This window comes from Bos indicus x Bos taurus, chromosome 18, assembly GCF_003369695.1.
Source record: "Bos indicus x Bos taurus breed Angus x Brahman F1 hybrid chromosome 18, Bos_hybrid_MaternalHap_v2.0, whole genome shotgun sequence".
Taxonomy (NCBI): domain Eukaryota; kingdom Metazoa; phylum Chordata; class Mammalia; order Artiodactyla; family Bovidae; genus Bos; species Bos indicus x Bos taurus.
Genome location: NC_040093.1, coordinates 22,980,405 through 23,005,553, shown reverse-complemented (window position 1 = coordinate 23,005,553; position 25,149 = coordinate 22,980,405). Strand labels below are relative to the sequence as shown.

General features: G+C 41.0%; 1 protein-coding gene across 2 annotated transcripts in view; it reads left to right on the top strand.

Annotated features, from left to right (window-relative positions):
• The first annotated feature begins 901 nt into the window (after positions 1-901).
• ZNF507 (zinc finger protein 507) overlaps positions 902-25,149 on the top strand; it is a 42,980-nt gene continuing 18,732 nt past the window's right edge. Inside the window, exons 1-5 of one of the 2 annotated variants that reach the window (XM_027516024.1) lie at positions 902-1,075; positions 2,538-2,631; positions 9,342-11,479; positions 12,910-13,027; positions 16,643-16,757. In XM_027516024.1, coding sequence (XP_027371825.1) covers positions 9,344-11,479; positions 12,910-13,027; positions 16,643-16,757 — 2,369 coding nt within the window. In that variant the 5' untranslated portion in view covers positions 902-1,075; positions 2,538-2,631; positions 9,342-9,343. The remainder of the gene's footprint in view (positions 1,076-2,537; positions 2,632-9,341; positions 11,480-12,909; positions 13,028-16,642; positions 16,758-25,149) is intronic. The other variant, XM_027516025.1, reaches the window with a different exon arrangement.

The following is a 25,149-nucleotide window of genomic DNA, read 5'->3' as shown; positions in this document are numbered from 1 at the left end:
ATTCATGTGACTCACTTTAGTGCAATGGTTAAATCCACACTGTCCTCCAGGTACACCTGTATCTCAATGAAAAAGTGCATTACTATGACTGGAATCTTCAGTTTCACTCCCTTCCTACTATTCATGGCCCTCCTTCTCAGTCCGGATCCAACCACCCTGCTGTTGAGTTGCTAAGACACTCGACCTGCCCAGCACTCCTGAAGTTGGGCAGAAAGCTTCACTCACACTGCATTTTACTCTGTTAGCCAGGGACAAAACAGGATTGCTTATAAAGCTGGTGTGTATGCCATAAGACAGATCCAAATGACCAACACTATGTTGCCCTCAGAGGACTGCAGTTGTGCTACTGGTCAAGCAAGCTACCAAGTCTGGTCCTACAAGCCCAGGAATTTTCCTGAAAATCTTCAGTCTGACCAGCAAATAGATTTCCCAGGGCCAGCTCTACTCCTCACCAGGCACACCTCAAGTCCAGCCATGCACCTAGGTATGACCTCTACATTTTAGCCAAGAACACCACAAAAAAGTATAGCCCAGCCAAAAGCAGTAGCAAACTCAGAAGGATAGGGCTGAAAGAATGTCAAGGCCCACTGCTGAAAGCCAGTGAGGGAGAGGATGGGGTGATAAAGACAGCCCACAGAGGGTTTGGGCGACGTGTGGAGACTCCAAAGTGACGAGTTACTGACTTCAAGAACCAAAGACCGCTGACAAGGCCTCGCCATGGGACCTTAGGAGTCCGACAACTCGCTCCTTAAACCCATCCAAAAGCCGGGATGGCAATGAGAGGGAGTGGCATCGCCTTCGCGCCCGCCCAGCCCCAGGACCCGGGATGCCCATGGGCGGGGCCTGAGCATCGCCCCGCCCTCGCCGCCCGCCACTCGGGTCACCTGACCTACCCGCAGCTCACGTGATCCGTCCCCAGCGCCGCCATTTTGGAGCTCCTGATGAGGATGGGGAAAGCGGCGTAAAAGAGGGAAAAGAGCCGTGAGAGAGTTGGGCGAGGACGAGGGCGAGGGCACGGCCGGCTCCCGGCCGGCAAAGGAGGCTCGCGGAAGCAGCAGCCGCCGCCCGACCGCAGGTACCGCGTCCCCGGGCCGTCCCTCCGCCCGCTGTTAGCGCCACCGCCGGCCATGTGCGTCCTCCCCTCAGGCCTCTACCGGCGCCGGCTTCCTGCTCAGCCTGTCGACACTCCCGGTGCTCGCCACATGCCCCAAGTTTCGTGTCCTTTTTCAATCCTTTGTCCCGTCCACAGCAAGGGCTGTGGAGGCCCCAGGCTTGCCCTGCAGCTGCGGGTGGGGGGAACCTGCTGCTCCCGGCTTAACTCTCACCAGCCTGGCCCGCAAGCAGGCTCGCCGGCCGTCGCGTCCTTCCCTTTGCACAGGTGAAACCGCTTCGCCTAGGCGGGATGAAGCGAAAACGGTGTCTTCCCCACGTCTCTTGATTACTTTTCTCAATCCCTATCTATCGCCCCTGCCCTTCAGCCACTGCTTGATGTAGGAGGAGCTAGTGGTAAAGCAATTCTTGTCTCTGCACCTATTTCGAACCACTTCGATGAAGTAAGTGGTCTCTCTAAAGATCAGTCACTGAAATCACTGGGAAAAGCTCCCCACCGTTACGACCTGGGGGCATCCGGAGTGAACAGTTTGTGTGTGGAAGGCCTGGATGATTAATTAGGCCGAGGTCACCATCCCAACCCGCAGGCGATCTTTTTAGTTACCGCAGTGGGCTGTAATTTGCTTTCGGTCTGCATCTCTCTTATCCGGCAATTACTGGATTTATCACCTCTTTCAGTCTGTACTTTCTTTGCTGTGACTCAGTGTATGGGTTGTATTATTGATTAAAAGAGAAAGTCTGGTCCTGCGTTCCTTTACCCCACTAACTCGTTTAAAATTAATTTCAGGGGAGAGCCAAATATGTGCTTTTTGCCCTGGCAATGAACGGTTTACTTAACCATAGTCGATAAAGTTGCATTATAGGTGAAATGAATACTATTCTTTGATCTTTTAAATTCATTCTGGCTAGTATAAGAAATAGCAAAGAAATGTAGGACCGGGGCAAGAAAGTGCCTTAGATGATATACGTAGTACAGTCGACTGTGACTTATCAGTTCATGCTGCCTTTCAGTTGTAGAACTATTCGAAGTTTGCAGAATCAACCATTTAGACTGTATTTTTGATTAAGATTAAAATGGCAGTGTACAACTTACTGCTTTTTATTCATTAGAAAGTTATATCAGTAAAGCCAATAGTATTTTGAGTCAATTAGATAAATTTTGAGCTAAAATATGAAATATACGATTATTGGAGAAGTTGCCACAGCTGTTTTTTTCCAACTTGTGCCAAATCCTGAAGTCTGCTTGTTAGGTAAATTTTGTAAATTTGCATCACATAATTGGGTTCAATGAACATTCCTCTGAATTTCTTTACATGAAATATTGGGTAATTTTTCACTGTCCTCCCCCACAAAAAAAAAGAACTACTACTTGGTTTCACCAAGAAAGAGAAATGTTTGATACTATATACTTTCATTCTTGGCTACAGCTGGATTTTGAAGATTGATCCAAGGGACTGTATTAATTTCAGGAATTGATTTGAAAGACACTGGCTCTGCCACTTAACAGCCATGTAACCTTGGGTAAGTCACTTAAACTGCACTGAGTGTTTCCTTATTTGTAGAATTATGTAACACCCAGGTAACCTGTCCCAGAGACTTAATGAAGCTCAAACATACATGTTTGATACTGCCTAGCTGTAAGGGGCTATTGCTCTTTTCAATATTTATACTTTGTACATTTTTTTGTTCACGCTGAGAATTAAGAGGAAAATTGGTATGTTGAGAGGCCTGGCGTGCTGCAGTCCATGGGTCGCAAAGAGTCAGGCAAGACTGAGCGACTGAACTGAGAAACGATGGATTTAGAATAAGATAGACCTGTATTCTAATTCTTAAGCTAGCTATTACTTTACATCTGTGAGCCTCAGTTTCCTCATCTGCAAGTAAAGAGGCCACTATTCCCAGGTACATTAGTAATAGAAGAATCTGTACTGGCACTGTTCTCTGGTCTATGAGCACCTCAAGGGCACAGATTCCCTCTTACTTACTTTGGTAGTCTCCAGCACACTGCTTGGCATTTTATAGGTGCTCAGTGAATGTTAAATCTGAATATTGGTTAACATTAGTTTCGCCTTATGTCTTAATTGCAGCTGCCAACTTTGAATATTCTCCCAGGCTAGATGCCAGCTAAGGAATATTAGACATACTTTAATATTTACAGTCATTTTTTTTTCTTGGTGGGCAGTTAATTACATTAAGCTAAGGAGATTTTAACTCAAGTATGTTAGAGGCATTAGTAAGTTAAATCTACAAATAACATGTAAGCATTTTCAAAGTAACTTTTCAGTTTAAAGCCCAGAAACATGAAAATTTGTCCAGCACAACTCTGGAGTTTTACAGCTGCAGAATGTAAAACGCTTGGAAACAGTGACTTGCCTAAGGTCACACAACTGAGGTTCCTCTAGGAGAGGAACCCATGAGCTATGCCCCCTGCCACCTTTTGGCTAGAGCAAAATAAATATTATTCTCTTTCAGAATTACAATAGTGTGGAAAAATGAGGAATTGACCATTACTTCTATAACACAATTTTTTTTCTAATTGGAAGAACAATCTTAGTCTGAAAGAAAAGATGCTTTATATAACATACTGAACTGCCTTTTCTTCCACAGAAAATTACAGCTTTTATCCAGTCCCACCCAGGCCCACATGAATTGTTCAACTTGATTTTACTTATGATAACCATACTGCTATAAGTAAAAGGAACTAATTAGATGTACAAATAAGCCAAATAGCAAATTGTAAGGAAATAAAGACAGCTGATATAAGTTGGCTCTTTTCTTGGGAAAGACATTAATTACAAGCTTTTGCCTGTGGGAGTCTATTGTTTAGGAAAGTGGAGAAGGTTGTAGAACATTTCTGGTTTGGGATACAACATTTATTTACTTATACAGTTTGATATATTTGGTCGAATGTTATGTCTAAAGATTTCAAATGAGAAACACCCTGTTTTGCTGTGCCTGTAGTAGTAGTTTGCTCATCCTAGTAAACCTTACTGTTCAGCCATACTGGTCTTTTCTCTAATCTCTAGATAGCATGCTTATTCTGTCTTCTGAAAATCTACTGATGTTATGGTTGCTTTCTTGTCACCAAATTCCAAGAAAGCAAATGGCAGGCACACTCAGATTAGGACAATTCAGGGAGGATGTATTTTAAAAGATACTTATAAAGATGGAGGACCTATATAGTCAAGCCCCAGGAATCATTCAGTTATCTGGAGCTAGCAGCATCAGGAGAAAAGAGAGTCCTGTAGAACAGCCTGCCTGGAGATAATAGCCTTCTGTTGAGGATCACAGCCAGTTAAAGGTGACCTTGAGGGAGGGAACCAAAAAAATGAATGTCTTGATCTCCCTTTGCTGCCTCCTCCTGATTTCCTCTTATGGCTCCCCGTTGGCATAACTCAGCCAGAGGGCATGGGAGCCTAATGATGTAATTCCTCCTGGAATAGAGAGCAGAGTGGAGAATCAGTCAGTGAGCCCACAGGGGCAGATGGGTGACATCCAGAAGGCTCTTCTGTCAGAATGCAGTATGCATCTTACCTCTTCAGGGAGCCTTTGTTTCCCTTCCTGACCGAAATGAGTTCAGTCTGTTAGGATTTGGCCATAGGCTGTTGCCTTCTAACTATTTCGCCTTGGGTGATTGTTGTTCAGTCACTAAAGTCATGTCTGACTCTTTGCGACCCCATGGACTACAGCACGCCAGGCTCCTCGTCCTCCACTGTCTCCTGGAATTTGCTCAGATTCATGTCCATTGAGTTGGTGATGCTATCTAACCATCTCATGCTCTGCCACCTCCTTCTCTTTTTGCCTTCAATCTTTCCCAGCATCAGGGTCTTTTCCAATGAATCGGCTCCTCACATCAGGTGGCCAAAGTATTGGAGCTTCAGCTCCAGTCCTTCTAATGAATATTCGGGACTGGTCTCCTTTAGGATGGACTGGTTGGATCTCCTTGCAGTCCAAGGGACTCTCAAGAGTCTTCTCCAACACCACAGTTCAAAAGCATCAATTCTTCAGCATGCAGCTTTCTTTATGCTCCAACTCTCACATCCATACATGACCACTGGAAAAAGCACAGCTTTGACTATACAGACCTCTGCTTTTTAATACACTGTCTAGGTTTGTCATAGCTTTTCCTTTCAAGGAGCAAGCGTCTTTTAACTTCATGGCTGTGGTCACTGTCCATAGTGATTTTGTGGCCCAGGAAAATAAAATCAGTCACTGCTTCCACTTTTCCCCTTCTGTTTACTGTGAAGTGATTGGGACTGGATACCATGATCTTAGTGTTTTGAATGTTAAGTTTCAGGCCAGCTTTGTCACTCTCTTCATTCTCCCTCATCAAGAGGCTCTCTAATTCTTTACTCTCTGCCATTAGAGTGCTATCATCTACATATCTGAGGTTTTTGGTATTTTTCCCAGCAGTCTTAATTCCAGCTTGTGATTCATCCAGCCCAGTATTTCGCAAATATATTCTGAATAGATGTTAAATAAGCAGGGTGACAATATACAGTCTTGTATTGCTTTCCCAATTTTGAACAGTTACTCCATGTGTAGTTCTAAATGTTGCTTATTGACCCACATACAGGTTTCTCAGGAGACAGGTAGGGTGGTCTGGTACTCCCATCTCTAAGAGTTTTTCAGTTTGTCGTGATCCACACAGTTAAAGGCTTTACTGTAGTCAGTGAGGCAAAAGTAGATGTTTCTCTGGAATTCTCTTGCTTTCTCCAGATTCAGGGAATGCTGGCAATTTGATCTCCTGTTCCTCTGCCTTTTTTCAACCCAGCTTGTACACCTACTGCTGAAGCCTGTCTTGAAGGATTTTTAACATAGCTTTGCTAACATGTGAAATGAGCACAGTTGTACAGTAGTTTGAACTTTCTTTGGGATGGGAATGAAAACTGACCTTCTCACATTGGGTACTGCTGGGTTATTTAAAAGTGGTTAATTCTTTTTAACTTCTAAGTATGTGAGTCTTTCCCACTCAACTCAGTTTTAAACTGTGTGAGTAAAATTTTTTCCCTTTTTTCTTGATACCTAGCTTGATGCCTTGTGCATAACTTTTAAAATTCTTTGAAGTTTACACATGTAGAAAGAATAATATAATGAATTCCAGGGTACTCATCATTGCAGTTAGGAAATTTGCTGTTCTGGCTTGATTTGTCACCTCTCTGAGCGCCCCGACCCCTCCACCCTTGGTGATGTTTTTTTAAAGTTGCATTTACCTTGATCTCTTGGAGGCCATGGATAGTATGCAGATTATCTTAATCCAGGTTGTCAGCATTCTTGAGCCACTGGGATTGTATTTGTCGTCCTTATTTTTATCTCCTTTATTATGCAGATTTTATCTTAGGACATGTGATCTCAAATGCACATGCACATTGGTGGCCTAAGTGAAATTTTTGTGAAAATTTTAAGAGTTGGCCAGTATTCAACTTAACTTCCTCTCTTAGTATACTTTATTATGAGCTGTTTATCTAACCTTTTTTAACAGAGGCTTTTGTTATAATGAGACTTGTGCATCGACTTTGCCATGTGGACCCAAACTGGTTTTTCAGGTGTTTCCTGATGTATTTTATGTTGTGATATCTGTTTTATAGGTGCCATTTCTGTACTTATCCCCAAATGTATGCAGTCTCTAAAATGAGATACTTGCATAAATGTTCAGGGAAAATTGGAGCATCTGCTGCAAAGTTCCATTAGCTCTTAATGCCTGAGCAGACACAGCTTTAAAATCTGAATGTTTTGTCAGATTCTTTTGTATTAGTCTTTTTCTTGCGATGAGATGAGCTCCTCCTCTTCTTCATTTCACTTTCTTTTAAGGTACATGCTGAAATATCCTCAGGGAGCAATTTGCACTGCTCTGTCTCCCTCCTATTATGTCATTAAATAGTACAAGGATAATATGAGTCACCTTTGTAACCCTGTGGGTGTGCAGAGTCTGTGAGCAAATATTCACTTGTTAACCTCCAGATTATCAATCAGCCTACGTAGCTGTCTCATTTCTTGGGAAGGAGACCTTCCATCTGTAGTAGGGCACCAAATCTTATGTAAGAAATGGAATGTTCAAGGAGTCCTAGTAACTATTATTTAAGAAATTTGCATTAATCAATTGAACTGAAAGAAATAAAACCGTAAGTGAATGACCCTAGAGGGAATCAGCAATCACTTGAAGAGCCAAAGCTCCCCTGGCCTACACATGTGGACTTGTCAGGCAGCGCAGGCTTCCCGGGTGGTGCTAGTGTGAAGAACCCACCTGCCAATGCAGGAGACAAGATTCAGGTTCGAGCCCTGGGTGGGGAAGATTCCCCTGGAGGAGGGCATGGCAACCCATTCCAGTATTCTTGCCTTGAGAATCCCATGGACAGAGGAGCCTGGTGGGCTGCAGTCCATGGGGGTCACAAAAACGCTGGACACGACTGAGCGACTAACACTTTGATTTTCACTGTGAAGCCACAAAGGATTTTTCTAAAGAAACAAATTGTTCTCCCAATGGTCCCTTCTTTAGTGACTTAAGATTGACTGTAGAGATTTAAAAACATCCCTGTTCTTCCTGCTTGAGAGAAATATAAGGGAAATAGTCTTTTGAGAGGTAATGCCCTCAGATTGTTTAGGGGGACAGTGACCCAAGGGCCACTGGCCTTGGGGAGCTGGCATAGCTGTCTTTGCTGTAATGGCTGTGGAATGCATACCCTGCTGGGAGTGCAGCTAGAAGTAGGAGAGAGAAAAACCCCATCGTGCAAGGCAGAGTGTCAGGACGGAGGGGAGAAGTGGTACTAAAGAAACAGAGTAGAATGCTTGCCTTTTTGCATGATATGGATCTGGCTTTAGAAAGTTAGTGTGTAAAAAAAAAAAAAAAAGAAAGTTAGTGTGCCACAAAGAGTAGAAAATAAGAGCAGGAAAGCCATAACTGCTGTCAGCTGATGGGGGAGGAAAGGGCCTGAAACTGCTCAGAGGACTGGTGAGGTCTTATAGGAATTCAGGTACCATCTTGGCAGCAGCTAATGGGCCCCTAAAAGTTGATTCAGCCACCTGCAGGAAGAGGAGCCTTGCTTCACCTTCCGAAATGAATTCAGAGCCTGTACGGAGGTTTAAGAATATGATCTTTGGCCCTGTAGCTAGTTCTTGTAATTTTGCTGGCATTTACTGAATGTTGTGAGTAAGATTCCAGAATGCACCTAAAATGTGGAAAAACAAAACTTGGTGCTGGAAAAAAGCCTAAACTTAAAAATGTGTTCCAAGTCAACAAGTTAATCTCACTTTAAGCCAAAGGAAATGCTTGAAAGTTCTGCCAGAAAATAAAGTATTCAAGATTTAGGCTAAAAGATAAAGCATTTCATGTTGAATGCCTTCCTTGGCCATGACACATTACTTGAACCTACAGATAACCCCTTTTAAGGCCTCTGTGCTTTTTTAGGTCTAAAACACAACTGGGATATCAATTTTTGCCTTCTCTGCTGCCCCTTTCCCTTTCAGAAAAAAACCATATATATAATGTATATGTATCTGAGTGTGTGTGTGTATGAGTAATAGTTGACCACTAATATGACCTCTAAAAAAACCACAGCGTAGTTTGTGGTTTATCGTCAGGAAAATAAATAAAAGGAGGAACTGGATCATTGCTTTTATTTAGTTTCAATTGTATAATACTTCTCAAAATTCTCTAAGCCCTTTACATAAAGTTACATGCCCATACTTTCACAGTTGTAAAGATCTGGGGAGGCAAAAAAAGTTTATGGTTTTAGTAATAAATCACAGTTATACTTGGTGTAAGAAATTGTGTCCTGAGAATTGCATCATTCATGTGTTGAATTTACAGAATGGTGTTTCATAATACTTGAGGTGGTTGCATATGCCCTGAGAATGACTGTAGCCCTTTAATAATGGAATAGCAGTCTTTTTTTTTTCTGGCATTGTACAAAAGGAGTACTGATTAGGTCCAACTAGATGTTTAGGGGAAAGAAAGTCAAGAAAAAAGGAGATGTCGTTAACTCATTTACAAAGAAAGAAATGAAGGATTGAAAGACCTTGATCATCCGTCTCAATAGGGGACAACACTCCAAAGAAAATTTCTAAGCAATTTAAGTCTCTACTGAGGATGGCCAAGTATATCAGTATGGAGCTCCCAGGTTAGAAAATACTTAGATCAGCTTAAACTCCTAAGAGTAGTTTAGATTTCCTGAATTATATGCCTATAATGATCCTGTAACCTGGTGTTTCTGTCATATATTCTGTTTTTTTAGATATGGAAGAAGGCAGCAGTGTTGCCATGTTGGTGTCAGATATTGGGGAACAGGAAGCTATGTTGACTGCCAAAACTGTCATCAGTTCATCACTGGAAATTGATGAACAAAGAAAAGCTAAAACAGATCCATTAATCCATGTTATCCAGAAGTTAAGCAAGATAGTGGAACATGAAAAGTCACAAAAATGTCTTTTAATTGGCAAAAAACGGCCACGTTCTAGTGCTGCAGCACACTCTCTTCTTGAAAGTCAAGAATCTTGTGAGATTCCAGCTAAAGTAACCCAGTCACCTGCTACTGATATTAGAAGGGCTGAGATGTCTCAAATACATTTTACCCCTGACTCTCCTGCCCAGAGTGATGGGAAGGCTATGTCTTACCAGTGTAGCCTTTGTAAGTTTCTGTCATCATCTTTTTCTGTGTTAAAAGATCATATCAAGCAGCACGGTCAGCAGAATGAAGTGATATTAATGTGCGCAGAGTGCCATATTACATCAAAAAGCCAAGAGGAACTTGAAGCTCACGTGGTAAATGACCATGAAAATGATGCCAACAGCCACACTCAATCCAAAGCCCAACAGTGCATAAGCCCCACCAACCCCTTGTGTCACCAAACCTCAGAAAGAAAGAATGAAACCATTCCTGACATCCCAGCAAGTGTGGACAACCTACAGACTCATACTGTCCAAACAGCGTCCGTGGCAGAAATAGGTAAGAGGAAATGGTATGCCTATGAACAGTATGGCATGTATCGATGCTTGTTTTGTAGTTACACTTGTGGGCAGCAGAGAATGTTGAAGACACATGCTTGGAAACATGCCGGGGAGGTCGACTGCTCCTATCCAATCTTTGAAAATGAGAACGAGCCCCTAGGCCTACTGGACTCTTCAGTGGCTGCTGCACCCAGCGGTGTCCACGCAGTAGTCATTGCCATCGGAGACAACGAACTGAGTATCCACAATGGGCCGTCAGTGCAGGTGCAGATTTGCAGCTCAGAGCCATTGTCGTCTTCCTCTCCTTTGGAGCAGAGTGCAGAAGGCGGGGTTCATCTCAGTCAGTCAGTTACCCTTGACCCTAATGAGGAAGAAATGCTTGAGGTGATTTCTGATGCCGAGGAGAGCCTGGTTGGTGACAGCCTGCTTTCATCAGCACAGAAAATCATCAGCAGCAGCCCAAATAAAAAAGGCCATGTTAATGTGATAGTGGAGCGTCTGCCAAGTGCCGAAGAAACGCTTTCACAGAAACATTTCCTCATGAACGCCGAAATCGAGGAGGGGAAAAGCCTGAGCCCAACAGAAGCCAAGCTCGTGTGTGAAGGAAGAGGTGAAGTCTATCACGCTGATAAATGCACTGTTGATATCGGGGGGCTGATCATAGGCTGGGGCAACTCAGAGAAGAAAGACAGCGAGCTAATAAACAAAGGACTGGCTACTGATGAGAATGCTCCACCAGGCCGAAGAAGGACAAATTCTGAGTCTCTTAGACTACACTCCTTAGCTGCGGAAGCCCTGGTTACAATGCCCATAAGAGCTGCAGAACTAACACGAACCAACCTTGGGCACTATGGGAACATAAACCTTTTAGACCCGGACACCGGACAAAGGCAAGTAGACGGGGCAGTGGCAGCATATTCTAAAATGATGTCCCCACTGAAAAACTCTCCTGAGGGGTTAGCTAGTTTCAACCAAAGCAACTCTACCTTAGTAGCACTCCCAGAGGGTAGGCAGGAGCTGGCAGACGGGCAGGTTAAGACGGGCATCAGCATGTCCCTACTCACTGTGATTGAAAAGTTACGGGAAAGGACAGACCAAAATGCTTCCGATGATGACATTTTGAAAGAGTTGCAGGATAACGCCCAATGCCAACCCAACAGCGATGCGAGTTTGTCGGGAAGCAGCGTGGTGGAGTACATCCCTAACGCCGAGCGGCCCTACCGCTGCCGGCTTTGTCACTACAGCAGCGGTAACAAGGGTTACATCAAGCAGCACCTGCGAGTCCATCGGCAGAGACAGCCCTACCAGTGTCCCATCTGTGAGCACATTGCCGACAACAGCAAAGACCTGGAGAGCCACATGATCAACCACTGCAAAACAAGAATATACCAGTGCAAGCAGTGTGAAGACTCCTTCCATTATAAGGTAAGCGTGGGCTCATGAAGTCCTTCAGAAAGCCGTAGAGTTTTAGAGCAAAGAGGGAGCTTTCTAGGTACAGTCCACCCACCTCATTTTATAGATAGGGAAACTGAGGCCCAGAATAGTTTGGTAATGTGCCCAGGGCATGCCTATTAATTAATGTTAAAGTTGGGACTGGAATCTGGGTCGTCAGGATGTCTGGCATAGGATTCTTTTTCCCCGCATGCCCCGTCTTTAACAGATCCTGTGTTTATTGCTTTAGTGTTTTCATGTGTATATCTTTTTAAAATTGTGTTGATTTTAAAGTGCAGGGAAATTGCAAGGGGATGTACTGTGGAGGGACATTGTACACACATCTGACTCACATTTAGCCTTATGTCAATGCAAAAAAATACCTATTTTTAATCTTACGTGGCCCCTAAATGCAAGTCATTCACTTCAGCTGCCACACGACAAGCCAAGGGTGATTTATACCATTGCACAGGGAGAAATGGACTGTATGAGATATAATGAAAGATAGTGCAGTGGAAACAGAGCCATGTGTGTTATATTTTATGGGAAGTTTACAGGACTTTCAAGGATTACCTTGACTGATTTTCATTTTATGTGCCACCTAAAACCAGCAACCAGTATGAAGTACTGTTTTTGTAAAGGAAATTTGCATCCACCGAATCACTGGTTTAGAACTTTTCTTCAGTGTGCCAGTTGACTGGTGAGGGGGTGGGGCAGGGAATGTATCCCTAAAGGGGTAACTGAGGTGTAGAATTTTGCTCTTGTATTAGCCAGTCTTGGGGTCCAGGTCCACTGGTAATTAATAGGTAATCAAGAGTTTTAAAAAGAGCCTCTGAGTCAGAGATAGTTACTCTCACTTGGATTGCTCTCATGTAATTCTGAAGTGGCCTCTGGCCATTGGACAAGCAGCCCATACAGATGCGCTGCAGAGGCAAGTTCCAGTTTCTTCTGCTGATACACTTGATTCATGGGGGTGGGGATGAGGAGGAAGAGGTCCTTGGAGTCACAGTTCAGTGAAGTCTCTTTTACACATTTAGTTGATATTTAAAGGCAGAAGTGCAAAAGTTAACTGATTGGATTGATTTTCATGAAGGTATTGAGTTACTCTGAAGACTCTGCTTGTTCCTCCTCTGGACTCAGCAGTGGTTCAGGAAGCGCACACACACTCTGCACAAGCGCCCCTAAGACAGCAGTGGCTTCCTTTCAGAGACCGTGGAAAGAGGAACTAACTTGCCTTTTTGATAAGATTGTGTTTTCGCTAGTGTATTTCTTCCTGTAAGTTGTCAAATGTGTCAAGTTATCTTTTAGTGCATTTGGTTTTTAAATACTGGTAATGAAAGCAGTTCACTCCTTTCTGTAGCCTCCTAATAACTGTGCAACTGTGTTTATTGAAAACTACATATTAATTTCTCTCAATTTTTTAGAGTCAACTGAGGAACCATGAGAGGGAGCAACACAGTCTTCCAGATACCTTGTCAATAGCAACTTCTAATGAGTCCAGAATTTCCAGTGATAAAACTGATGGAAAATGTGTTCAGGAAGGTATCTGTGCATTTTTTTTTAATGTATATATAGATGAGATTGACTAGTGTACGAAGTGAAAAAAAATGCCCTTTGTTGTCATGTGAGTTATTTTCAGGACTAAGGCTGCGTCTCTTCTGCTCTGTTTTTATACTATGTGAGTGAATCTTATCTCTTATCTCTTGAGTACTAAGTGAATATTGTTAGGAAGTACTCAGCTTCAACTGTAGGTAGATGTACTCTGAAATTCACGCTGTCCTGTAAGAGCCAGGTACAGCAGAAACCCTGAGGTAACACGCCAGCAAGCCAGGGAAGCTGCAGCGCGGAAGGAAAGCCTCCTCCCTCTCTCGGCACCGGTTGACCCACTGAGAACGGAGCTTTTGCAGATGGTAGGCCCCCACCTCAAACTTTAACTGAGGCTTCCTGCTGTGATCTTATTCTTATCCAAGTGTGACTGCCAGATTTCATCTGCATTATTTAAAAAAAAACAACACAGGCTCTTTTTATGTACCAGTTAGGTGCCAGTCGGCCGAGTTTCTGCTAATAGGAATATTAGAATCAAAAGATTTAATTAGAGTTCCATGAAAAGGCGGATGCCACATCCGGAGAATTAGGGATAAAGTGTAATAAGCTGTGCTTCCTTGCATCAGCTCACTTAAATTGATATCCTTTAAATGTCTCAATTGTGGTACATAGCGTTTATGGGAAATAAAACATATTGGGGTGACTTTCCTTTTTAGATTTCCTCAGAATTAAAGTTAGAAACAACTGCAGAGTAAAATGTTTTACCATAATGTTTCATTAAATTATACCCCAGAAAGCATAACTGATTCTAGAATGTTTCTGAAAGAACTGATTTTGACACCACTGTAGCACCAAAATTCCCTTGTCAAACAGATGTCATCCCTGTAAAACTATCCAAAACAAAAGGAGTTTATGACATAGCATCTGTTCCCGCAGTAGATGGCTGAGCTGAAACTGTTTTGTTTCCTTTGTACAAAATAGCCCTAACTGCCTCCTTTTATTTTAATTCATTATGTTTCCATATCCCCTTTAAAGGAGACATTAAAACATTTGATATCTTTGGACCATAAATCCCTAATGAAGGAATAAAGTAAGTACTACTCACTGGTACCACCTGCGGTTACTACCAGCGGTGGAATATGTCTTTTCTAGCCCCATCTCCAAAAGCAATAATTTAAAACTGTCCAAATGAGTTAACAAATTAAAACCCACAATTTGAATTAAAAAGATTGAAATGTCAGCTCAGAATTAAAATAACCAGTTTGGGCTTCATAGCATTACATCTCTCCACCACATTCCATTTTGCAGCAGCTTTCCTTTGTGGCTCAAACTCTTGTTTCTTAGGGTTACATGTATAGATTTTAAATTGCTTCTTCATGCCTCACCCCCCCACCCCCTATTTAACTCTATTTGCTGGTAGGATAACAATTCAGATGACTGAGAATTCCTGCTTGCTTAATCTGCACTGATGCTTTATTGATTCAATATTAGATATTTCAGAATCTGGTGGTTGGGCTGAAGAACAAGCTTTGAGCTCGCAAAGAAGGTGAAAATGATTCACATTTTATCCAAACACTTTTAACCATTTAATAAACTTATTAAACAAGAGGGGTGATGTATATTTCTGTGGCTTCGAGTCTCTGTCACGATAGCCCAGGTAACTTGTAGCTCATTTTTGACTCAGAGGCCCAGTGTAATAGCACCTCAGACATTTGTCCTGCCAGAAGGTAAGGAGTGCCCATCGTGAGCTGGATTCTGTGCTAAGTGCTTGAAGTGCAGTCGAGGTGTCAGTGCCCTTGAGGGGCCCAGCCCAGTGAGGAACACACAACGGTATTAACGAGTACATTAACAAACACCACAGATACTCAAGGAGCGGTAGACAGAGCACTTTCATATGGAGTTTCTTAACGAAACTTAATTCTTCTTTATTGTAAACCTGTGATTTGCCAAGCCCTGGGGATTTTATGTAAGCAGAACAGGCAGATCCCTGCCCTCAGGGAGGCTCCAGCTAGTGACGGGTCAGACTGACACCAGCACACGGGTAACGTACAGACTGCGGTGAAGTAAAGCATGCTCCTGGGCTTACAAACCATGCAGGAGGTTCCAGTATTTCCATTTTGTAGATGAGGAAACCAAGTCCTCAAGAGGGGAAATAATTTGCCTGTGATCACAGTCATACTAAGTGGCAGAGCAGGGACTGAGCCCAAGTTTTTGAAATTTAAATCTAGTATTCTTTCCGTTGGAAACAGTTGCTTGAAGTAACACAGCCTCTCATTCTGTGCTATATTAAGTTTTCCCATCTGTCATTTTTATTAGTTGTCATTGGTCTGTAATATTTCTCACACAGAACCATTATACAATATTTCACACTTCTTTTTTTCGGGTTTTTTTTTTTTTTTTAAACTATATCTGGAGTAGTGCCACTTATAATCAAGTCCAACTTTTTAACCCACCAATTAAGAGCAGTGCTTAGATTATAATTATGATTAGTGTGTATATTAATGTTACAGATTTATACCAGGAAATTAGGACATTTTTGTTCTGCCTGGCAAAAGTAGTTATTAGCCAAAGAAAATTGCAATTTTAGAAAGCTTAAATTTAACCTAAGGATTTTCTTTGTTTTGTTAAAATTTCCATATGGGAGTTCTTTTGTATCACCAATTTTACTTTTCTGCAGCGGGTGCTGGTGTTCTACCTAAGCTTTCTTCCTGTTCTGCCTTGTTCTGCAATTTCTATGCTCGCTCTGTTTCTGAATATAAAGCATTCAGGCTATGAATGGCCTATGAACTTTGTGCTGACAGAAGAGTAAATAAATTGTTGAATATCTTCAGGAATAGTTTTCTGTGATCAAGTCATTCTGCTTGTATTGCCTCAAGCTTACCCTGATTTGAATCCTGCCCAACCCTCACACCCAGCGCCTTGTTGCAGAGTGAGTTTAGTAACAGGGCCTAATTCCATGGATCTGTGATTCCTGGATTTCAGAGAGCTGCATGTTTACCTTAGTCCTTGTTAAACTGTCCGTTTATGGGGTATAATTATACTGCATTACATAGCACTTAATAATTTGCCTTTGCTTTTCCTTCTGTTGTAAGTTACAAACAAAGGAAACCTACAGAGTGAAAAGGCTTTGGACTTTGTATATTGAGTTTGTTGTAGATGCTTTGTAGCTGTACTTTACAGTACTGGATTATAGTATTAAATTACAGCTGGTTGGCAATCAGTGTTTCCTGAAGGCTATATCCTATATGGGCTATATAAGCTATATCCTATAAACCAACACCTTTCAGATTCACAGTTTATCTCTGGTTAAATCAGTTGCAACTCAGTCAGCAGGGCAGCTGGCATCAGGTTCATTATAGTTTAGAATTTTGTACAAGGTTATGTAGAAGCTAACCCAATGTATTTTTACAGATCAGATGATCCTCACTTTATATCCACACAAAGTGCAGATTCAGGAGAACCTGTAAAGCTTGTTGACTTTATTAACCAGTGAGAAAACCTGCATTGAAATGTTAATACTGTGTGGTATAAATTCTCATTTACAGTGGAATGTAAATATTGTTGTTTTAATCTAATCCAATCACATCACTAAAACTGAAATGCTTTGTCCAGGGAATAAGTCTTCAGTCCAGAAACAGTATAGATGTGATGTATGTGATTATACAAGTACAACATACGTTGGTGTCAGAAACCACAGACGAATCCATAACTCTGACAAGCCTTACAGGTAAGTGTGAAGATCCTGGAGTTTTAATACTTGTATTACAATACTGTAAAGGAAAAAGTGGAAGTAATTAAAAATTCGAAACAGTTGTTTAAGCATAGGTTAAGCGCTAAGAAACTTTCACTTCCTGGTTTCACGAGTATTGTGTAGTTTGTTAAAGAACTTGAATTTTAAGCTTTAGTCTCAGGATGATAGGCCTATTTTTGACTAGATTTTGCCTAGCAGCAATAAAGGAAGATGTCTGTATCTGTCAGTTTCATGTGGGTATAAATTATCATAGCAATTTTCATTGCTTAGAGTACATTTCAATAATTCGGTAGTTAAGTATTCAGTAGTCCAGCAAAAGACTCTTAAAACTTAAAAGCAATAAAATTCCCTGTGAAAGATTCTGTTTTTGAAAATAAATCTTACCATGTATAGACTAAGATCATTTAATTTTGTTACTTGATTTTTTACAAAAGCTCATTCTAATATGTATTCAGAAAATATAGGTGTTCTCAGTTGATTAAGATAGGCTGATAAATAGAAATAATTACTGCTTAAACTTTGCCTCTGGAGAATAAACTACCTGTTGTTTATGTATAGTAAAGATACAGATATTTTTGCAAAGGTTGTCCAGCTGTCACAGGGCAGTGTGTTCTACTGGTAGCCATCAGGGAACATCGAGTTTCCAGTCAAAGCCAAGCCAAGTCACTGTGACCGATAGTGCTCAGCAGTGCCCTGAGCTTTTCTATCCCCTTGACAAAACTTGGTTGCTGTTTTAACTCTCTTCCCAGGTTTTATAGGTGTGACCCAGGTCACTGTGGGAAAGTTACTATATTAATATCTAAATGAGGACCTGGCAGACTGTACCTTAAATTGCCGTTGCTTGATCCCATACTGTGGCACACTCTCTCTCACTCTCTCTCTCTATATACGTGGTTTTAATATAGAGAGTATATGTGTATGGGTTTAAATAATTATATATGGTTTTAAATAATGAATACATACAGTGAGAATCTTCTTCCTGTTACATCAGAGAAGTCTTAGTAGGTTATTTTCCAAATTTTTTCACACTGTACTTTTTCACTGTGTTTGACCTGAGTGCCTTAGAAAAAATGTCATGCCCACCCCTCCATGTAATTATTACCTTTCACGTAACACTTGTTTTCCAACTTTCAAATGCTGTGATTCTTCTTTTAATCTTCTTTAAATACTTCCCCTTTGTCTTCATGAGATTTGCACTCTACAGAGCATTATGGGTTACCATATTCTTTTCCAATATGTTTCTAGGACTTTCTGATAGAAAGCATAGCCTTCTTGATATCTGATTTAATATTGAGTTATCATAGTTTTCCTGGCTTATTTCATGTATGCTTCATTCGGTTTTGCTGCCTAGCACACTTATGGTCAGAATTGAGGCTTGCTTTCTCAGAGCGCGTACACTGTGCATTTCTGATAGCGTGTTTCTTGGAGCACTGAAGGGCCTGGCTCATGAGGACATCTCAGAAACCCTGTCCTCACTGCAGAAGGAAGAGAGCTATTTTCCATTCCCATGTTAGGACAGGGAAAGATTAAAAAGACCTCATCCTGTGTCAGATCTACCAAATGTAGCAAACTTTGTTCTTTTCAGTGCTTTATTAAGGAACATTCTAAGTAAACCACATACCACTTACGATAATTATAACATTGACCCCAAAATTAGTTAAAGGTGCATTCAAAATTTTCAGATATTAGATTGTCTCTGGTTTAGCTTAATATTGCGGTACTAGAGTTACTGCTGGTTTCCTTCCTATGATACCACTTTTATGAATGACTAGCTGGAGATGGAACAACAAAACACTTTGCTCTTGGTTCCTCCTGATTGTGGCTTTGAGCCCATTTTCCCTTGGAAACATAATTATATAAGTACTTGGGTTCCAAAACTACATGGCAAAACGGAAGGCAGGAGGAACAACATGACAGACAGGGACATACGTGGGCTTTGGACTGAAGCACTCAGCACGCTGCCTGTACATACTAGGTACTCAGTAAATGACTGATGTGCTTGTGTGCTAAGTCACTTTAGTCGTGTCCGCCTCTTTGCAGCTGTATGGACTGTAGCCCTCCAGGCTCCTCTGTCCATAGGATTCTCCGGGCAAGGAAACTGGAGTGGGTTGCCATTCCCTCCTCCAGGGTATCTTCCCGACTCAGGGATCGAACCTGCATCTCTTAGGTCTCCTGCATTGGCAGGTAGGTTTTTTTACCACTAGCACCACTCGGGAAGTCCAGTGTTGGGCTCAAATGACTGATAGTTATCTGTATACTTTAGTTTTTCTCATCTATAAAATGGCTCTGGTTCTATATATTTATTGTGTTTTGAAAATAAATATGTGGTAATATACTTCCTTAAGTAGAAGAGTCGCCCAGATATATTACTATATGTTGATTTTTTAGTACCAATCCTATTTTAATACCCAGTCTAAAAATACCCAGTATTTCCTTAAATGTTTCAGAAGTATCTTTTATTAGAGTTATTTTGTTTATATCAGGAGGTCCAAACATTGCATTTGATTGATGTGTTTCTTAAGTCTCTCTTTTTTAAAATTTTGAAATAGACTTTATAACTTAATGCAGCATATATCCTGAAAATTACATAAATCAAAAGCATACAGCTTGATGAATGGTCACAAATTAAACCCATCATTGTAATTCCTCAGACCAAGAAATAAACCATTGCCAGTTTCTCAGCAGCACCCTCTTCTTAGCCTTTCCACTCACTACCCCATCCCCCACCAGGTAACCACCATCTTGACTTCTAACATCATAAATTAGTTTTGCCTGTTTTTGAACTTAATGTGAATAAAGTCATACAGCACATATTCTTTTACGTCTAGCTTCTTTCATTCAGCACCATTGTGTGTAATTCAGTGTAGGATTAATGTGTTCCTTTTTGTTGCTGTATAGTATTCCATTTTAAGATTATGCCACAATTTATTTTTTATTTACTCTTGATGGGTATTTAGATTATTGGCCAGACTTTCCCCCATTATGAATAATGCCAATATTCTTTTACATATTTTTTCATGAAATGGGTTCTTTTCCATTGGTGTATACCTAGGAATGGAATATGGGGGTAATAGAACATGCTACTTGGAGAAGGAAATGGCAACCCACTCCAATATTCTTGCCTGGAAAATCCCAGGGATGGGGGAGCCTGGTGGGCTGCTGTCTATGGGGTCACACAGAGTCGGACACGACCGAAGCGACTTAGCAGCAGCAGCAGTAGAACATGCTACATTGAGGTGTGGTGGATATTGTCAACAGTTATCCAAAATGGTTATGCCAGTTTACAGTGGTTGTACCAGTTCAGACCCTCATCCATACTTTGTTTTATCAGTCTTGAATTTTGATCCTTCTTGTAGGTACATATGTTGTGGTGGTTCTCATTTGCATTTCCTGATGATTTATGTAGTTGAGCATCTTTTCACGTGTTAACTGCACATTTCTTTATTGGTGGTCTGCTTTTTTCTGACTGATTTTGCAGCAGTTCTTTATGTGTTCTGAATGCAAGGGTTTTTGTTTGTTTTTTGGTCTATTATGTGTATTGCACATATCTTCTATACTTAAAGCTACTCTGAGTGGTATCTTTTGAAAAAAAGAAATTTCTAGTTTTAATGTAATCAGATGTATTAATCTTTTTCTTTGTGCTTAGGCCTTATATATCTTTATACTCTGAAACTGATGCTGATTTTTCTGAATAGTCATGCAATTAAGGTAGATGATGAAAGGAGAGGTAAAATGTGTGCTTATAAAATAATGATGCTTATTTTCAGGGATTCACATTAACTGAGTCAAAAATTCTGTGTGCTTATGTATTAATGACCCTAGTTTTATAATATGACACAAAAAGTAAAAGAAAAATCTCAAAAAAAAAAAAAAACCAGAAAGGGTTTAAGCAATGGAAATGACATTTGGAATGACAGAGTTGCCTCCTATATGTGGTCAGTCATTGTAAAAAGTCTGGTCTTTATACAGCTATATTACAGATGGTAATGGCTACAGAATGAAATGGCAACCCACTCCAGTATTCTTGCTTGGAGAATTCCATGGGCAGAGGAGCCTGACAGGCTGCAGTCCTTGGGGTCACACAGAGTCAGACACAACTGAGTGACTAACACACAAGAATAATAGCTAACATTTTTCATGGGCCAGGCAATGTGCTGAGTACTCAGTCTGTGTCAGCTGTCTTGATCCTCATGACAGCCCCGTTCTTAGGAATGTTACTACTATTAATGTTGTATTAATAGATATGGAAAGGAGGCTGGGTAGATGAAACGATCTCCCACGATCTCCCCAGGTAGCAGAGCCAGGCCTTGAACCCTTGCTCCTGTTAGCTGTGCCACTCCGCCTGTATCTGCTTTGCCAGAGAGAACTCTTCATGAGACGTGCTGCCAAACCACCCCCAACTTAGTGGTGTAAAACAGCAGCTCTTCTATTCAACTCAGGGATTCTGCAGCTCAGGAATTCAGAAAGGGCATTATAGGGGTGGCTTGTCTCTGTTCCATGAGGTCTGGGACTCAAGCGGGAAGACTTGAAGTCTGGAGGTAACTGCGATGACAGGGGTTGCAGGCATCTGAGGGCTCCCTCACCAGTTGAACTGTCGACTAGGGCCTCAGCTGGAGCACGTACACGATTTCTCCACGTGGCCTTTTCCAAGTGTGCTGGTTCCACAAGTGAATGCTTAGGTAAGAAGCAGATGAAAGCAGTATTACCTTTTATGACATACCCATGGAAGTCACATGTCATCACTTCCACCAACTTAGACTTCATTTTTTTTAATTTATTTATTTTTAATTGGAGGATAATTGTTTTACAATATTGTGTTGGCTTCTGCCATGCATCAACACGAATCAGCCATAGGTGTATATTAATATATGTCCCATCATTCTTGAACCTCCCTCCCTCCTCCTACCCTGTGCTTACTCGCTTCAGTTGTGTTCAACTCTGTGTGACCCTATGAATTATAGCCTGCTGGGCTTCTCTCTCCATGGGATTCTCCAGGCAAGAACACTGGAGTAGGTTGCCATGCCCTCCTCCAGGGGATCTTCCTGACCCAGGGATCGAACCCGTGTCTCTTGTGTCTCCTATGTTGGCAGGCAGGTTCTTTACCACTGGTACCATCTGGGAAGCCTGCCTTCCACTGTACAGATTTCTTAAATCTCTTTTAATCTGAAAGCATGTTGAATTATCAGTTGCATTAGCTTGGGAAAAATCTCAAGTCTTTGAAAACCCTGAATTTGTTTTAAGGAAAACAGTTTAGCTTACAGTTTAATTTGGAGGGAAAAGAAATGTGTTTTGTTTAGAAAGAATGAACTGATGGACTTTGATTCTTACAGTGGCACAAAGAGTTCTTAGATTCATCACAAAATTTGAAGTGAATCTTCTCTGGGCCTTAGTTTATGTATTCCTTTAAAAGCACAGAAAACTAATTGAATGTGGTAAGACAAATCCTATTGCAAGGTTTCTACTTCAGTCTTTTCACATATGTTCAAGTCATACCTCCAGTACTGCAGGACATCTGGTTTTGCTTTCCTCTGCCTAACCCCTCAAGACAATTGTTCCTAATTAAATCAGATCTGGAGTAAAGCCCCAGGCCAGGGAAATAGGGTAGTGTAACCACATTCTTAGCTCTGTGGGGATTAAAGTAACTGACCTATTAGCAATGGGAAAAAGCCTATAGAAAAATTCAGTTCAAGTTTTTAGCCAGATTCAGAAACCTTGGATTTTCTGATGTCGAATGTTTTCCATACCACTGAGCAACTCAGTTCTCAGCAGCATTAGCTGAGTGTCCTGCAAATTTAATTCAATCTTGACATTGTCTACCCAGAGACAGCATCAGATCCCACCAGTGAAGGGCTCAGTCCCACAAGACTGCCCTCACTTCAGATGCCAATCGCAAATCTAGTTTGTTACCTGTGCTTCTACTGGCTGGCCATAAGTCAGGTAAATAAGGTTCTTGTGACTCCCTCCTCAGGTTTGATTAATTGGCTAGAAAGGATACAGGTGTACAATCAGATGAAGAGACACAGGGCAAAGCCAGGAGAGGTGGAGTTTCCGTGCTTTCTGGGTGTGCCACTCTCCCAGCCCTTCACGTGTTCACCAACCTGGGAACTCTCTGAACCATCCTTCAAGTTTTTATGGAGGCTTCATTCCATAAGCACGATTGATTAAATCATTGGCCATTGATGGCTGAACTGAATCTCAGTAGTCTGTCCTCTGAGACTGGAAGTTCCAACCCTCTAATCACATGGTTGGTTCCTCTGGCAATCAGCTTCCATCCTTAGGTTACCTAGGGCAGGGATCCCCAACCTCTGAGATCTAATGCCTGATGATCTAATGTAATGATAATAGAAATAAAGTGTACAATAAATATAATGCCCTTGAATCATCTGGAAACCATCTCCCTCATCCCCTATCCATGTAATAATTGTCTTTCATGAAACCAGTCCCTGCTGCCAAAAAAGCTGGGGACCACTGACCTAGAAACTTTCCCCCAAATCACCTCATTAACATACAGAAGATCTTTATCACACTATCTCTTGGGGAATTCAAGGGTTATAGGAGCTCTGTGCCAAGAACTGGGATGAAGACCAAATATATATTGTTAAAAATCATGATATCACAGATTTCTATTGAATCATTAACGTTCTGTTTTTCTGACTCAGCAAAACGCATAGTCATGGAATTTACACCTTCATGAAAGAACACAGATAATAAAAAAGTAAAACTAGAATTTCAGAAAATAAGTGCAGTGAAGTGAATAAAACAAGACAGTAATTAATAGTGGTTCATTCTAATTTTTTTTTTTAACTAAGAGAATTTGGTTTGCCCCATGAAATTATACAGGAAAAGCAGAGAAGGAATGAAAATAAGAAACTATTTTAGCTGATAGAAATATTTTCTTTAAAAGGGAGTAAAAATAGATTTAAGCTACCTTTACGTAACTTTGAAGTTAAGGTTCTCTTATCGTATTCTTTCTCCTCTAATCAGTTAAAAATCATTTTAGTAAATGCTTACCATTTTCAGATTGTTCCTGCATTTTTTTTTTATACTTAGATCTTTAAATGAATATTCACCATTGTAAGTGTTCCTTCAGAATAACCTTTGTGCCAGGCTAAGGTAGGTATTCATAGAATTAGGACTTAGTTGTTCAGCACATTGCTCTTGCTTTATCTCTTCTCTTCTTACAAAAGATTTTAAGGACCTCATATTAAGGGATATTGAACAACAGCAAAATTTACAGAAATAAATCTTTATCCAGTAGAATGAGAAAGAAATTTGAAAAGTAAAAAAGGCTTCATCTATATGCCTTGTTTACATAGGAAAGCTAATGAAAGTGATAGACCCTGAATTGTTAGAAAAGAGCATTTCTGACCATGAGTAGTATTTCACAGTAAATTTTAGCTTTTCTCCAGCTCTGAGAGATACTCATCCTCAACTGAACAACAACAACAGTGTAAAGGATATAGATTATATAATCAGGGAAATGTTTAAATAAAGACCACATTTGCTGACCAGTTGAGTTAGAACAGAAATTGGCTTTGCAATTCTAACTAAACATCCAAAAGCAGAGACTCTGATTTCAGACAGTATAGTGAACTAGATAAAATTGAACAACTGTCCCAATGAAGATGACTAAAATGCTGGGTAAATATTTAAAACAATGTTTATGTGTATATTTTATCTATCAGGGAAACTGGGAAACTACAGAGATAAAAATCAAAGTAAAGCACATAACCTGTAAGGTAAATAAATGATCCTGTCAGCATGAATGAAACTCAGACACATTGAGCTAAGACAAAGAAGCAAGTCACACAAGAATACATAAAGTGTGATTATATTTATATGCTCAAAAAATATGTGAATAAACAATATTTTGGGATTGCTGTTGTTCATTTGCTGAGTCGTGTCTGACTCTGCGACCCCACGGACTGCAGCACGCCAGGCTCCTGTCCTCCATTATCTCCTGGAGTTTGCTCAAACTCATGTCCATGGAGTGAGTGATGCCATCTAACCATCTCATTCTCTGCTGCCCGCTTATCCTTTTGTCTTCAATCTTTGCCAGCCTCAAGGTGTTTTCCAGGAAGTTGGCTCTTGGCATCAGGTGGCCGAAGTATTGGAACTTCAGCATCGGTCCTTCCAATGAAGATTCAGGGTTGATTTAGGATTGACTGGTTTGATCTCCTTGCAGTCCAGAGGACTCTCAGGAGTCTTCTCTAGCACCACAGTTCAAAGGCATCAATTCTTTGGTGCTCAGCCTTCTTTATGGTCCAACTTCACATCTGTACATAACTACTAGAAAAACCATAGCTTTGACTCTATGAACTTTTGTCAGCAAAGTGATGTTTCTGCTTTTTAATATGCTGTCTAGAAT